General features: G+C 43.5%; 1 protein-coding gene across 1 annotated transcript; it reads left to right on the top strand.

Moving 5' to 3' along the window:
* Positions 1 to 1,649: 1,649 nt before the first annotated feature.
* LOC117504941 (sialoadhesin-like) lies at positions 1,650 to 16,315 on the top strand. Its single transcript, XM_034164421.1, has 9 exons — positions 1,650 to 1,714; positions 1,823 to 1,861; positions 3,012 to 3,126; positions 3,214 to 3,359; positions 4,673 to 4,912; positions 14,998 to 15,279; positions 15,466 to 15,711; positions 15,790 to 15,903; positions 15,979 to 16,315. Exons 1-9 carry the CDS (start codon positions 1,690 to 1,692, stop codon positions 16,089 to 16,091), a joined length of 1,320 nt encoding a protein of 439 aa, XP_034020312.1. The 5' UTR covers positions 1,650 to 1,689; the 3' UTR covers positions 16,092 to 16,315.
* The last annotated feature ends 4 nt before the right edge of the window (positions 16,316 to 16,319 follow it).

The following is a 16,319-nucleotide window of genomic DNA, read 5'->3' as shown; positions in this document are numbered from 1 at the left end:
CATGATAAAGCACAACCCGAGACACGCCCCTAGCCATATGGACGCGCCCTTCCTTTTGTTTATGAAATAAAAAAAAAACCTCCGCTGTTTAATTAAAAGAGCTTTCTGAATGATAAAAATGTTTTCTTTTTAAATGACAAAAATTTTATTACTCCTGAGAATGAATAAATATAACAGTGTTAAAATGCCGTCAGATGTATGAGCATGAAAATAGCAATCAGAATGTGACCTTTTGACCTCTTAAAATAGGTTAAGGTTAGCCCTCAGCAACAAGGTAAGTTTGAAAATACAGTTAGTCATTTTTATTCGGCCAGTTAAGGGAAGAGGAACTCAACCCTTTTATTTGTTATTAATGTGAATTTTAGTTTAAATGTTTAACCTATCTTCTAGTTCATTATTTTTCTAGTCCTAATTCTGGTGTTAGATTTGTTGTTGTGTCTACATATCTACAGGTATACAGTGGTTATTTAATTATTCAGCTCTTATTGTCTTCTTTATAATTTAGTGTCCCAGTACAAACTATATAATTAGCACCTTGGGGCAACTGTTTGTTGTGATTTGGCGCTATATAAATAAAATTGATTTGATAATTATAGATTCATTGTTAATTACATTAATTATTCAGATCCTATTGTCTTATGTATAATTCACAAGGACCACAAATGGAAATAAGCGTTTATGTTTTATTGTGTTAGTGTATCATTGATACATTCACCTCTGTAGGTTTATATTGATGTTGCAGAATAAACTCAAGCAATCAATCATAAACATTTTATTACGTTTTTAAGCCATATGCAGGAGGGCGTGCATGTGCACATGCACAAGCTTTTGAAAAGATCAGGGGTTAGCTTAGACCACGTGTATCCTGACGTCGGTGAGATGTTTTGTAAATCACTCCAGAGGTGTTATCTGGTTACAAAAACAGTGTTTTCAGTTTTAGAAGTGTTTATTTCTCTCGAGTTTTTACATCATATATGAGAAACGTGTTATACAAACAGAGAAACGCAGCGGTCTGCCAGAACATTCCACCATGTTGGATGAGCAGCCAGAAAGTGACCAGCCAGTGACATCACGCTGCCTCTTTACTCTGAGTGGCTTCTCAAAGGTTTGTTCCCGGTTGTTATACTCCCATTTTGTCTACTCTTAGGAAAGTACATAAATTCCATTTTGTCTACTCCCTAACCCTAACCCAACAACGTATAATTAAAAATCTTGTAAATAATTAAGAAAAAAATCAGGAAAATAGGAGAGGAGATGAAATGGCACTACTCTACATTTCTGAGAGTAAACGAACTCGGAGTAGACCAAATGGGAAGTGGGCAAGTTCTGGTTGACTCAAACTTTACTCAACCTGCTTTCTGAAACAGTCTCCAGGAAGACAACCAGTCCAGAAGGGAAGTGATCCAAAACCAGCTGGAACACCAAACTCTCCGCACACATGTAACTCAACCAACAGCTTTTGCTGAAAGTTGACCTTTGACCTCCTGTAGGCTCCGCCCCACGCTGGATGATGGGGTTTGTGAGCTTCTCAGCGTTTTGTGGGCTTCAGATGTTCCATCAGCTGACCTGGACCTGTCAAGCTGACGGCGCTGTGGGGGAGGGAAGGGGGGGGGCTGGGGGGAGGTGGTGCTCGCTCTCTTGCTCTCTCACACTCACACACACACAAGCGCTCCTGACCGTTCAGCTGACATGAACACACTGCTGCACCTCCTCTGTAAGTTGCCACAGCGCCTCCATCAGTTGCTGACTTTGATGTCTGCCTTTTTGGATGCACTCGGTTCAGATTCTGTGGGGTTTTGAAGCTGGTGCTTGTGTGTTTCAGTGTTGGCGAGTCACGTCCTGGCATCAGCGCACTCGTACGGTAAGTTTGCAACCCACTCGTCAGACAACAGGAAGAACAAGATCAGGTGTGAACATGCAGCATTTCCTGAAACATTCTGAGGCGCAGAAAATGCTCAGAAACATTATAGAAGTACGACGACAAAAATGTGATTCAAAGTCACAGCACCTTGAAATGTACCGATCACTTATATTGATTGATGTGATTCTGAGCTTCATTCAGTCAAAGCCTTTACAATACAGCCGAGGACACGCCCAGAGGGACGGGGAGGAGTGGAGACTCATCTCTGGATAGGAAAGAACCACAGCAGACCACCAAGGATCTTTAGAGGAAGACTAACTGTGTGGTGCAGAGGGGTCGTCTCCACAGACTGAAAGAATGGACCTGTTGTCCCAGTCTGGAAAGGAAAAGGTTATCTTATGGATTGTAGGAACTATAGGGGTGTCACTCCTCTCTGTGCCAGGGAAGGTGCTCACAAGGATTCTTTACTGGATTCAGTTTCAGCTACTTGCTGCTCAGCGACCAGAACACCTTGTCCAAGAAGTCAACCATTGACAGCATTCTGGAGCTGCAAGAACTCGTAAAACACAAACATCAGCAGTCAACCGTCGCAGCAGACATTGATTTTTGTCTCTGGAACAACCTGAGAATTTGTGGATCCTCAAGAATTTACTGGACACAGATACTGTGAGTGCTGTGTGGAGGCAGAGACTGAGTTTTTCCCAATGCAAACTGGTGTTCCTTAGGGGTGTGTTGTAGCTCTGATTGATACTGTTCAATTCTTGCATGTTGTCTGTTGGCTCTGTGTGTAGAAACCAGTGACTTGGGTGCTTTGTTGGTGGGGAGAGGTTTACTGAACCTGACTTCACAGTCGATGGTGTGATCTTTGTGGAATCAGTGGATTCTCTGAGTGAGGAATCTGAGTCTCTGACTTTGTGATGGTCCTGGATCCAGACTAAGATCCAGGCTTTCAGTGACTTCCTGGACATGTCCATCAGATGTGTCTCTGTATGTGGTGGAAGCGTTGAACTTAAGAGACATTCACTGATCTCAGCAGGAACATTCATGTCTCCGGGTCCTTGGACTCCGATATCTGGATTCGGATCAGTGAGGCAGTTGTGGATTTCAGCAGCAGCATGTGAACTCTGACCTGTGTGTGTGTCTCTTGCAGCATCAGTGATGCTCTCCCCCAGCCAGTGTCAGTATTCTGAGTACGAGCGCGTCTCTGTGAGCTGTGGACACGTCGGTCCTGATGGATGGCGGGTGAGGAGATCCACCACATACGGGTCAGTTCACCTCTCAAACGCCTCTTTAAGTCATGTGTGCGAGCTGGCCCGCGATTGGACAGACATGTGACTGACTGCTGCCTGCAGGCTGATGTCCTGGTGTGGGACGGAATGGGGGACCCTTACGTCTGCGACCTGTGTCCTCGATATGGTCAAAGTGCAGGACAGTGGCGTGTATTGGTGTGAGAACAAATACGGAGACAGCAGCAATGCCATCAACCTCACAGTGACTGGTAAGAATCGAACCGCCAACCTTCACTCACACACCCAAACACATCGCTGGTCTCCACGGCAATGCCTGTGCAAAGCGTGAAATCACAGTTCAGTACATCCTCCAACCAAAAGGTCAGAGGGTCAAATCCTTCTTACCCCGAGTAAGTGTCTTTGAGCAAGACACAATACACCAAACTGAATACCAACAATATGTAACCCTAAAAACTATTTATATTCTGAATCCTCGTGACATGGGGAACAAACTGGTACCATTTTTTTTTTAAAGTTGAACTGAAAATTACCCCCAAAATAGCCGGCTGTAGGTATGACCAGGCAGATTCAAATGTCCAGCCCTGTATATGTGTTGGCCATCTCTGTTTATTTAATCCCTTCCTTCAGCTACTTTATCTTCTCAACTGTTAAGCACCTGACTGTCCTGTACAACCCAGTTTACCTTCCTGTCTGAATACATTCATTTTATGTTTGTAAAATTGCAAAGTAAAAACAGTGAAATACACCACTACCTCAATTTTGATTCACTGATATTTACATTTACTGTTACCCACCTTTTGTGTGTAATTTTGTTATAAATTTGATTGAAAAACAAAGTCTGCATGAAGGACTTCAAATGTGTTTGTCTTTTAACCAAGTATTTCCACTTAGTTTGGGGAGTCCACCTCTTATAGTTCTGCTGGACAAACGTTAGCCCATTAACTATTATATTTATAAGACGTCAGCATTACAAAAACAAATGCTGTCAATTGTTTTGATTAAAATGATTGGCATTTGGCTTATGTCTAAAACAGGTTAACCCGGGCAGCGCCGGGTACCCCAGCTAGTAAAAACATAAATAGAGAATAACAAATAAATAAAAATTAAAGTCTAAATAAATAAAAATCTAAGTAAATAAAAAACTAAAACAAATAAACCTAAATAAATAAAATCATATATATATATATAAATAAATAAAAAACAAATAAATAAAAGCATATAAATAAAAACAAAAGTGTGACATGACAATGACATAAACACACAACGTTTAACAAACAACATGATGGTTATCAATCTGAAACTGATCGATGATCTGGATCAGGGGTGGGCAACCTGTTCCAAAAAGGGCCATGAGGGTGCAGGTTTTCTTTGCAGCCACTGACTCCACCAGGTGATTTCACTGATTAACTGATTCCATCTGCTCAAAGTGATATTAATCAGTAAAATCACCTGGTGGAGTCAGTGGCTGCAAAGAAAACCTGCACCCACATGGCTCTTTCTGGAACAGGTTGCCTACCCCTGATCTGGATGATTATCGCTGACAGTTCTGAATCTGGTTCAGGTGGATCAGTCATCCTGCACGGTCCGGTCCTACCTGTTGCTGAGGGGTCTGATGTGTCTCTGCGCTGTCAATCAAACTCTAAAGACCTCCCAGCAAACTTCTACAAAGACCAGCGACTAATCAGGACTGAGGCTTTGGGTCACATGACCATCCACCGTGTTTCCAAGTCCAGCGAAGGCAGCTACAGTTGTGACGTCAGGGGCCATGGACAGTCGCCGCCCTGCTGGCTGCAGATGGAAGGTAAAGTGCAACAACCAGCATACATGATCATCTTCACCTCGTCTTAGTGGACCTGAAAGTCTACAGCAGTGGTCTCCAAAGTATTCCAGAAAGGGCCAATAGGGGGCAGGTTTTCTTTGTATCCACTGACTCCAAATGCGAGTCACTGATGAACTCGTCCCACCTGCTCAAAGTCCCCTGCAGCACTTTGTACAGGTTCAGTGCCTTGCTCAGTGGCACTCTGGTGGTGATACTGAGGATGAGCAAAGGGTTGTAGTGGTGCAGCTAAGCTAAAATTTCCATAAAAATTGTTCATTTTGTGATAAAAGCATGCAATTTGGCACACATATTCTAAATGAACTGTTTATTTTCAGATATGGAGCCATCCTGGAGCTGACCTCTAATGAGCTACAGAGGTCAATAAAGAATTACACGGGTCAAAAAAAAAAATGCTCCAATCATGTTGAAAACTACACCACATTATTTGTCTGATCATAACAATTCTAAAAAGGTATAGTTTAGACCATCTGTGACTGAATGTTCTGGAGTTATGGCATAAAAACAGCAAAAATGGTGACAAAGGTCAGTTTCAGTTTGTACAGTTTTGCTATGCCGCCCCACTATTGGTCTTTGACCGTGTCCACAGTCTCTGATCAGGAACAAAGTTGTTTTTTGAACCAGCAGCAGCAGTTAGGCTTAAACGTCAGTTAACCAGCAGCAGTCTTTTTGGTGAAAGTGTACTTTTGTCAACAGGGGGTCAGAATATGGTGTTTCTGATGTCCAGGGATTCATTCTGGAGTTTTTTGATGATCGTTTTCTCATCCTGATCCCCCCAGTATAGTTGTTCTGCTTAATGCGTGTGTGTATTTTCACCTTTTAACATTTAAATTCTTTCTAAAAATTTATTTGTTCATTTTAGTTGTTGAAATTTTTATTATTATAAGTCGTTAAAAAAAACTCTTCAAAAGTGAACTTTTAATCTAGGGGTGTTGGGGGGGGGGCATCCATGCACCGCCCCACGCCCCCTTTCCGTCTTGATTTGCCCATGCTTTGGCCTTTGAGCAGGAAGAATGGATAAAGTTTATTTATGCAGTAAACATGACCAGATTGACAGGCAAGAAAGTTTTATCAGCGTTTATTTTTTACATCATATCGTCCTCAGAAAGAGAGTTTAGGTGCATTTGGGTGAAAAAAAGTGTTAGTTGTTAACATGTCGCAGATCAGCTGTTTTTAGCGAGGACACACAGAGCGGCTCAGAATTTTAAATAAATGGAAGAAAAAGTGTAAAAACTGTAAAACTCAGTGAAGGTGTGCTGTCATCACCGTGCTTTGACAGACGATGGATGCTTTTTAAACTCAGAGCTGCTGCAGAAATCCGCGGATTAAAAGCTCGCAGCTCACTGAAAGTGGGTGAAGTGGCTGGGTCAGCCAAACTCCACTGTGCCCCTGCTCACAGGCCAAGTTTAATGCTGGAATCGATACACAATGCAATAATAATAGTAACACACAGTGACATGGAGAAGTAATTTGAATCTGATTACTGATTTCGAAAGATTGTGTTAGATTACTCATTACTGAAAAAAGTGGTCAGATTAGAGTAACACATTACTGGCATCACTGAACCTACATGTTAGATTAATCAGATTACTAACCCCATATTTTTGGCTTCCCTCATCTTAACTGACATCACATCATACAAAACGTCCCACCGTAAAAAAAAAACCCTGACATGACTTTTCTAACTTCTTGGCCGAAGTCATGCCTCAGTTTGATGGTATTTTGATTGTGGGTGATTTTAATGTTCATGTATGTTGTGCTGATAATCCTATGGCCAAAGACTTTTTAAAGCTTATTGACTTTTAACTTTGTGCAGTGTGTTTCTGGACCCACACAAGTACACGGACACACACTGGACCTTGTTTTAATTTATGGTATTTCCGTGTGTAATTCAGAAGTCTGTGATGCTGTGTTTTCTGACCATGCACCAGTTCTTTTTAACGTGCATTATTTATGCAACACTGTCAAACCGTGCGCTCCTGCGTGCCGCTGTCGTGTAATTAATTCAACCACTGCTGTCCAGTTCTCTGTGGCTTTTAACGATTCTCCGTTGGTTAGGGACCATTCTTACTTTGTGATGTTGAACAGTTTTTCTTACGCTTTGACTCTACCTGTGAGTCTATTCTCGATCGTGTGGTTCCATTTAAAATGAGACGCTCCAGACCCAGATCTGAGTCTTGTCTAAATGAATCTACTTGTGCTGCAGTTGGGGCAACTGTTTGTTGTGATTTGGCGCTATATACATGTGCTCTGATGTTACTGTTTATCTCCATAGAAACTACCCACACAACCTTCCATACAAACTTTTTAAACGGACATTATTGTTGTGGTGGAAATTACGACAATAGTGTGGGACAACTACATTTTGTTTAAAAAATCACAACAGTTGTATGACATTGAATACCCAAATTATGTTTTGATTATTTTACTGATATTTTATTCAGAGATATTTTAAAACATTAAAAAAAAAAAACGTTTGTTTACTATTCATTTTTATCATTGAAGATCATAAGTCTGGGTGTGGGACAAGCACAAAACGGCAATATTTGCATATAATTATGCTGAAAAAAGGTGAAAAAAATCATCAGACTACTAGAACAAATTTCTTAAAACACTTTCATTGTAAAGATAACTATAAAAGTGTGAAATTTCCCCTTTTTTTCATAAAATATGATCAAGGGACATAAAAGTGCCCGTAGTCTAAGAATCACCCAGTACTGAGTCAACTTTGATGAGGGTTTTTAATGACATGTTGGTGTCCACTGATTCTGGTCACACTGTTTGGGTGTTGTTGGATCTGACCTCTGCGTTCGACACAGTGGATCATGAGATCCTCCTGGATCACCTTAAGAATGTGGTCGGCATTCAGGGCTATGCTCTAGAATGGTTCAGATCCTACTCAACGGATAGGAGTTTTTGTGTAAGACTTGTGTAAGAGATTTTGTTTCCTCCACAGCTCTTCTGTCATGTGGTGCACCACAAGGATCCATTCTTGGGCCACTTCTTTTTTCACTGTATTTGCTTCCGCTGGGATCAGTTTTTTGTAGATTTGGGGTGTCATTTCACCTTTATGCTGATGACAGTCAAATCTATGTGCCCCTAAAGCGTGAGAATGCTTTTGGTGCCAATCATCTTCTGGAGTGCATGGAGAACATTAAAGACTGGATGTCTGCAAACTTCCTACTCTTTAATGAAAAGAAAACTGAAGTTCTTCTGGTCGGGCCAAGTAAATCAGGTAGTTGTGGTTCAATAAACCTTGGACCATTGACACACTGTATTAAATCTACGGTTTGCAACCTTGGTGTGAGAATAGATAAAGATTTTAAGCTTGATAAACAAATCAGTGCTGTTGTGAAGGCAAGTTTCTTTCATCTGAGGCAGCTAGCTCAGATTAAGTCCTCACTTTCAAGGCATCACTTGGAGATTTTAATCCATGCTTTTGTTATGACTCGGCTGGATTATTGTAATGCGCTGTACGCTGGTATTAGCCAGGCCTCACTTGCACGGCTGCAGCTGGTCCAGAATGCTGCAGCCTGTCTTTTGACTGGATCCCGGAGGTATGACCATGTTTCGTCCATTCTTTTTTCCCTTCACTGGCTGCCTGTTCGCTATCGTATTGATTTTAAAATTTTATTGTTTGTTTTTAAATGTCTTAATGATCTTGCTCCACGGTATCTGTCTGACCTGCTCGTGTCTTATTCCTCATCACGTTCTCTTAGGTCACGAGATCAAGCTTTGCTTGTATAGTTCCTCAGACCAAGCTCAAACGTAGAGGTGATAGAGCTTTTTCTGTTGTTGGTCCCAGATTGTGGAATGACCTGCCTCTCTGTATCAGGCAGGCGGAGTCACCTCTAGTTTTTAAATCTCGTCTTAAAACATACTTGTTTTCTTTAGCTTTTGACTAGAGGGTTGATGATTTTATTGTTTTTAAGAACTTTTATTGTTGTCAATCTATTTATTTATTTATTAATTGATTTATTTATTTTATGTCATTGTACAGCGCTTTGGTCAACTTTGTTGTTTTTTAAATGTGCTCTATAAATAAACTGGATTGGACATGTACCGGACAGATCAGTCTGGACTTGTCCAGTAACAGAGGTACGAAATGAGGTTCAGCACTGACACTCGCTGATTCGAGAAAAGTGGGCACCGTTCCTTCATTAAGAGCCTGGGTGTTCATTTTTTTTTCAAACCATGCTCAAACCTGGCTGGGTGTAATTCAAGGCTGGCGATCATGAACAAAATGCTGCTTGCTGGCTGCACTGTAATATGGTGTTAAGTTTCACACATATCCCTGGGTGTGATGAACCAAACTGTTTTAGATCAGAGCCCTCTGCAGGGCTGCGAACTGTCCCCGAAGCCTGACGTGCACTTGCTATACAACGGAGACTGCAAAGGGCTGTAATCTGTCATATTTTTGGTATCTCTCCTTCCTCTCCCGTAATATTTTAAAAGTTTTTGCAGTCTGCATGCTGATTACATTTCGATCATAGATCAATTACATTTGGCAAAAAGTCCACAAATATGACCAGCTTCACAACACTGATTCAGAAAAAGACGCTCAAATGACCTGCAATTCATGGAGGGAAATTGTATGTGACATTGGTTTGGAGGCTGATGATTCTACAAAGAACTGGAGCTCATTGAGGGACAAATTAATCCAGAAAAAGCCACTGCTCCTGCTGTAAATTTGTAAATTGCACAAGATGCAACAGAGAAGTTTAAAGGGTCATGTACACATCTATGTCATTCCGTGTTTGTGAAGTGTTGTGTGTTGCCCAAAAAAAGTGAAAATTAAAAAAGCGAAACAGTGTGCGTCTGGGGGAAACACAGAAGAAAGAGTGGACTTCTGCTGAGAGGATCTTCTTTCAGAGACTGTTTGTCAGTGTGGCTGGGGATGGAGCTGTGACTCGCCCGGTGTGAAGGGAGTGCCAAGTCCCTTACACCGGTCAAAGAGAGACAGCAGCCCGCCACCGAGCGAATAGCCACTCCCCACGTAGAGCAGCCAGCGGGCAAAACAGTGATTTTTTTTGTTTTTTTTGTTAAAAAGACACACATTGCTTCACTTAAAATGTGCAGTAAGCTATTTCAGATGATCAGCGAGGACCATCTTTTTCCTAAAAGGCTTTGACTCTGTGTGCCCTATTGGAAAGCGGTAGCTTTTGTGCTAAATTGGTTCACGTTTACACAAGTTAATTGACTAATCGTTTCAGCCCTACACTCCACAGTGGGCTTAGAAAAAAGAGTGAGGCGACCAAATGTAATCTTTTTATGCACATAATGTCCAGTGCTTATTTAAGGCAGACGTTTATTTTTCAGATGAAGTTTTGACTCTGTTATTAAATGAGGCAGGTCCCAATTCAAGGTCAGGTGTTTAATCAAGGAAATACATAGGCCTAATTGGTGCTGGGGAATCCCAGGGGATCGTTGGGTGCCTCCTGACTAACTAATCCGTTACATACATAAAACAGATTTTCTCCATTTTATACATAAAATGGATTTTGATTATAACGGACAAAATTCATTGGACCACCTAAATCCATTATATGTGAGTTTTACTGTACTATTATTGTGATTATTATTATTGTTAGTCGTAGTTGTACAAAAAATGTCTTCAAAAGTGGATCTTTAATCAAGTAAAAAGGTTTTATCAGCATATTTTAAGTCATGTCGTCCTCAGGAAAATTTCAGGCATATTTTTTGGGGAAAAAGTGTCAGTGTTTGTTGTAATATGTCGTGGATCTGCAGTTGTGTTTTTAGTTTAAACCTGAATAACTGCTGGAGAGGTGCTGGTCTAGTGGTTAAGCGTTGGTCCTCAGACCAGAGGATCCTCAGTTCAAAACCCAGCTAGACCGGAAAATCCCTAAGGGCCCTTGGGCAAGGTCCTTAATCCTCTAGTTATTCCCGGTGTGTAGTGACCTTCACATCGGTGTGTGCAGGCATGGCAGAGAAAAATAAAGAAAAATAGGCCCCCCACAACCTGAAGGGTTTTAGCCATGCTAATGTTCCCCAGAACCATTTTCTGCAGTGAATTTGCAAGGAGAGAGTGGGAGGATGGAGACAGCTGTTTATCCAACTCTTTACAAGCTGGACAAAACCTATCATCATTGTCATATGACAACTTCTGTGCCGTGTGAGATCTTCTCCAAAACTGGAGAGAACAGGAACAGACTCAAACCCAACAGAGATGAAATGATCTTGTGTTTAAATAAAACCTCTGAAGCCCGCAAATCCCCCTCATTTTGTACAACTATTTTGTTAACTGTCCCTAGTTCCACAACTCATCTTCAACTGCTTATCTACGAGCGGGTCATGGAGGCAACAGCTCCAGCAGGGGAACCCCAGATTTCCCTTTCCCAGGCCAGATTGACCACCTCTGACTGGGGGAATCACAAGGCGTTCCCAGGCCAGTGTGGATATAATCTCTCCATCTAGTCCTGGGTCTTGCCCGGGGTCTCCTCCCAGATGGACATGCCTGGAACACCTCCCTAGGGAGGTGCCCAGGGGGCATCCTTACCAGATGCCCGAACCACCTTAGCTGGCTCCTTTCAACATGAAGGAGCAGCGGCTCTATTCCAAGCTCCCCCCAGATGAGTTTCTTATCCTGTCCCTAAGGGAGACACCAGGCCACCCTCCTGAGGAAACTCATTTCAGCCGCTTGTACCCCCGATCTATTTCTTTCTGTCATGACCCAACCCTCATGACCATAGGTGAGAGTAGGAACGATGACTGACCACTAGATCAAGAACTTCACCTTTTGGGTCAGCTCCCTTTTTGTCACAACAGTACAGTAGAGTGAATGCATCATCGCCCCTGCCGTGCGATTCTCCTGCCAATCTCATGCTCCATTGTCCCCTCACTCGTGAACAAGACCCCGAGGTACTTGAACTCCTTCACTTGGTGCGGGACGTCATTCCCTATCTGGAGTAGGCAATCCATCGGTTTCCTGCTGAGAACCATGGCCTCACATTTGGAGGTGCTAATCCTTATCTCAACCGCTTCACACTTGGCTGTGAACCAATCCAAGGAATGTTGGAGGTCACAGACCGATGAAGCCAACAGAACATCATCTGCAAAAAGCAGTGATGAGACTCTGAACCCACCAAAATGGGACCCCCCCCCGATTACGCCTTGATATCCTGTTTATGAATATCACAAACAGGACTGGTGACAAGGTGCAGCCCTGGCAAAGGCCAACCCCCACCGGAAACGAGTCTGACTTACTGCCGAGCACCCGAACACAAATCTCACTTTTTGAGTACAGAGATTGGATGGCTCTGAGAAGGGACCCACTCACTCCATACTCCCACAGCACCCGATCATACACCTTCTCCGAATCCACAAAACACATGGAGACTGGATAGGCATACTCCCAGGACCCCTCCAGGATCCTTGTGAGAGTGAAGAGCAGGTCGGTTATTCCACGACCAGGACGGAACCCACATTGTTCTTCTTCAATCAAAGATTTGACTATCGGCTGAACCCTCCTTTCCAGCACCCTGGAGTAGACTTTACCAGGGAGGCTGAGTAATGTGACACCCCTGTAATTGGCACACAATCTCTTGTCCCCTTTTTAAATATGGGAACCACCACCCCAGTTTGTCACTCCTTAGGCACTGTCCCAGACCTCAACGCAATGTTGAAGAGACATCTCACCCAAGACAGTCTCTCCACACCCAGAGCCTTCAGCATTTCTGGACGGATCTCATCAACTCCCGGGACTTTGCCACTGCAGAGTTGTTTGACGACCTCAGTGACTTCCACCAGGGAAATTGATGAAAATCCTCCATCAGTTGCAGCTCTGCCCCTACTATAGAGGGTTCTCCGGTCTGATGCAGGAGTTCCTCAAAGTGTTCCTTCCAGCGCCGGATTACATCCTCAGTTGACATCAACAGAGTCCCATCCTTACTATAAACAGCTTGGATGGTTCCCCGTTTTCCCCTCCTGAGGTGCCTCACAGTCCTCCAGAAGGACCCTGGTACCAACCAAAAGTCCTTTTCCATGGTTACTCTGAACTCCTTCCACACCCGCTTCTTTGCCTCCCCCACAGCAGAGGCTGCCACCCTGCGGGGCTTTCAGTACCTTAGCTGCCTTTGTTATTCTTCAAGATAACATATCCTAGAAGGAGTCCTTCAGTTGGATGGCTTCCCTGACCTCCGGTGTCCACCACGGTATTTGAGGGTTGCCGCCCCTTGAGGCACCTAAGACCTTCAGTCCACAGCTCCCCGCTGCAGCTTCAGCAATGGAAGCTTTGAACACTGCTCATTCTGGTTCAATGCCCCCAACCTTGACAGGGATGCAAGAAAAGCTCCGCCGGAGATGTGAGCTAAAGATCTGTCAGACAGTGGACTCCTTCTTGACCAGGGGTGCCCAAGTTCGGTCCTCGAGATCTACCTTCCTGACACTCTTAGTTGTCCCCCTGTTCCAACACACCTGAATCCAATGAAAGGCTCATTAAAAGCCTACTAACGAGTCTTTCATTGGATTCAGGTGTGTTGGAACAGGGGGACAACTAAGAGTGTCAGGAAGGTAGATCTCGAGGACCGAACTTGGGCACCCCTGCGCTAGACGTGCCCAGTTCCACTGCACTATCCATTTAGGCTTACCAGGTCTGTTCAAAGTCCTCCACCACCCTGATCCAACTCACCACCAGATGGTGATCAGCTGACAGCTCTGCCCCTCTCTTCACCCAAGTCTCCAGAACATGTGGCCTCAAATCAGATGATACGATCACAAAATCGATCATTCATCTTCGTCCTAAGGTGCTGTGGTACCACGTACACTTACGAGCATCCTTATGTTTGAACATTGTGTTCGTTATGGACAGTCCGTGACTAGCACAGAAGTCCAATAACAAACGGCCATTCGGATTTAGATCGGGGAGGCTGTTCCTCCCAATCATGCCTCTCGGGGGGTGTCTGTCACACAGAGTTCTGTACGTCAGAACAACCAGACACGGGAACAGTTTCTTTCCACAGGCCGTCACACTAATGAACAACTTAACCTGACAAAAAACTCATTCATATACCTCATGTACAACTTCAATCCGTTTGTCTGTTTCACACACTTCTTTCTTCTCTTATTGCACATTTATTTTAGTTGCACATTTTTTACTGTGAATTATTCTGTGTTTAGTGTATATTTCTCCATGCCATACAGAGAGTACAGCTCAAACTGATTTTGATTTAAAATACGTAACAGAGCATGTTTCATTGTTCCATACAAGTACTATGTTAAAGATTGGCCAGCAGATGTCGCCACATTTAAATGTTTCAAATGCTTCAAAGTACTTAACCATTTTCAGTGGCTCAAAGCGCTGCGGTTTCTCTGTCACTTGTAATTAGCAATAAAATACATCAGCAACTGTAATTACTGTTCTATGTGCACAAATAGACTTACAATCATGAATACTTGCTAACCAGGATGTTAAATGACATGCGACACGTATTGAAGAAAGAAGCAGAGGAACACTCGAACCTCACACAGCGTCCAGTCTCACACTACCAGATGCCTGCTTTTCTGTCAATGTTCCTGGCACCCAGATCACCACAGATTCTGACTCATTTCGTTTGGCTTGGCGCGATTACAAACCAAGGTTTAGTTTTAGTTTTTTAGTTTGACCACTTTACAGCAATACCATTTACGGTAGCACTGTACAAGTATATGATTGTCGTAAATTGTTTTTACAACACTGAACGTGCGCTTTATAAAGAGACTGATTTATACTTCACACAAAACACTGGCATAAATTTTTAAATGTGTAAATACGTAAAGATGCACAGTTCTCACATGCCTGATATGAGTGTGTCTGTGTGAATGTGAAGCATCATTTTAAAGTGCTTTGAGCTTCTGATGCAGATGGATAAGTGCTAAATAAATGCAGTCCATTTACCATTTAACTGCTACTGGTTAACTGAGGTTTAACCCTGAATATCTGCTGCTGGCTAACTTAGGGTTAAACGTCAGTTGATCAGCAGGTTTTTGCTGAAAATTATTCACAGTATTCTTGCAAGTCCAAAGAGGACCAATAAAGCCCATCCTGTCCCCAGCTGGACCTGTGTCTGTCACCATGAACGTGAACCCCGGCTGGTCTCAGATCTTTGAGTACAAGAGTCTGTCTCTGAGCTGTATGGGCGGAGCCAAAGTTGACCAATGGACAGTCAAAAGGTCCACAGTACTCAATGGAAGAGTGTCCAGCTGTGGAGAGATGTGGGGGACAGCCGGACCCTCCAACTGCACGCTCAACACTGCCAAAAAGTCAGACAGTGCCCTCTACTGGTGCGAGTCCGTTACTAGGCAACGTAGCCACTCTGCCTCCATCACCGTGCACGGTATGAATAATTCTCATACAGCCAGGTGAGTTCAGATCCACAGACTCAGTGGATTTAAAATCTTTCAAACTACGATTACAACCTGTGGACATCCATAGGACAGATGAGAACAAAGCATCCAAATCATTCTGATGTGATTCAGTCAGGACTCCTTTGTCCTCACTGAAGATGAATGTCTGTGTGCAGATGGACCCGTGATCCTGCAGAGTCCAGTCCTGCCTGTGGTGGAAGGATCTGACGTCCCTCTGCACTGTAAGACCCTGACACCACCTGACAACCTCCCAGCTGAGTTCTACAAGGACGGCTCCCTCATCTGGACCGTTCCCTCTGGTCACATGACCATCCACCACGTTTCCAGGTCTGACGAAGGCTTGTACAGGTGCAAAGTCCAAAGCCGAGGAGAGTCGGCAGAGAGCTGGCTCCTGGTCCGAGGTGGGGAGGCTGCTCCACATTCCTACACTGACCCCCATTCCTGAGGAAATACCCAACACAGGTGTGTTGTGTTCTCAGCATCCACAGGTCCAGTCCCATCTGTGTGGAAACTGCTCTGTCACATGGTGGCGCTCTGCCCTTACTGCATCTCCACCGTCCTCATGGTGTTGCTATACCGAGACACGTGCAAAGGTAACAATCAGAAACATGAATAAAGCACCGCCTCCTTAACGGCCATCAAAGTATGCAAATATAACTCTTCTGCAGGACCTCGTCACCCTGTCTCCACGGAAACATGTGGTCCCAGCCCAGATGATGAGGAACCTAACCAGTCACATCACCCTGTTGACATGACCACGGTGCACCATTTCTGCGCCTAAAGAATGTCTCGCTTCCTGTAGATGGTGTTTGTGCACCAGAACACAAACCTAATTCCAAAATGACATGAAGTATTTGTATGAAGTAACACTGCCTCCTAGTGGCAGCAGCTCAACTTCAGATAAACATTCTGTTCGAATGTGCATGTTTAACTTCCTGCTGTTCTAACGAGTGCTGAACATCATCCGCTACGCTGACGACACGCCACTGTACTGATTAAAAAAAAAAGA

The sequence above is a fragment of the Thalassophryne amazonica genome, chromosome 23, assembly GCF_902500255.1.
Source record: "Thalassophryne amazonica chromosome 23, fThaAma1.1, whole genome shotgun sequence".
Taxonomy (NCBI): domain Eukaryota; kingdom Metazoa; phylum Chordata; class Actinopteri; order Batrachoidiformes; family Batrachoididae; genus Thalassophryne; species Thalassophryne amazonica.
The sequence above is the reverse complement of the archived record's forward strand: the minus strand, read 5'-3'. Positions and strand labels throughout refer to the sequence as shown.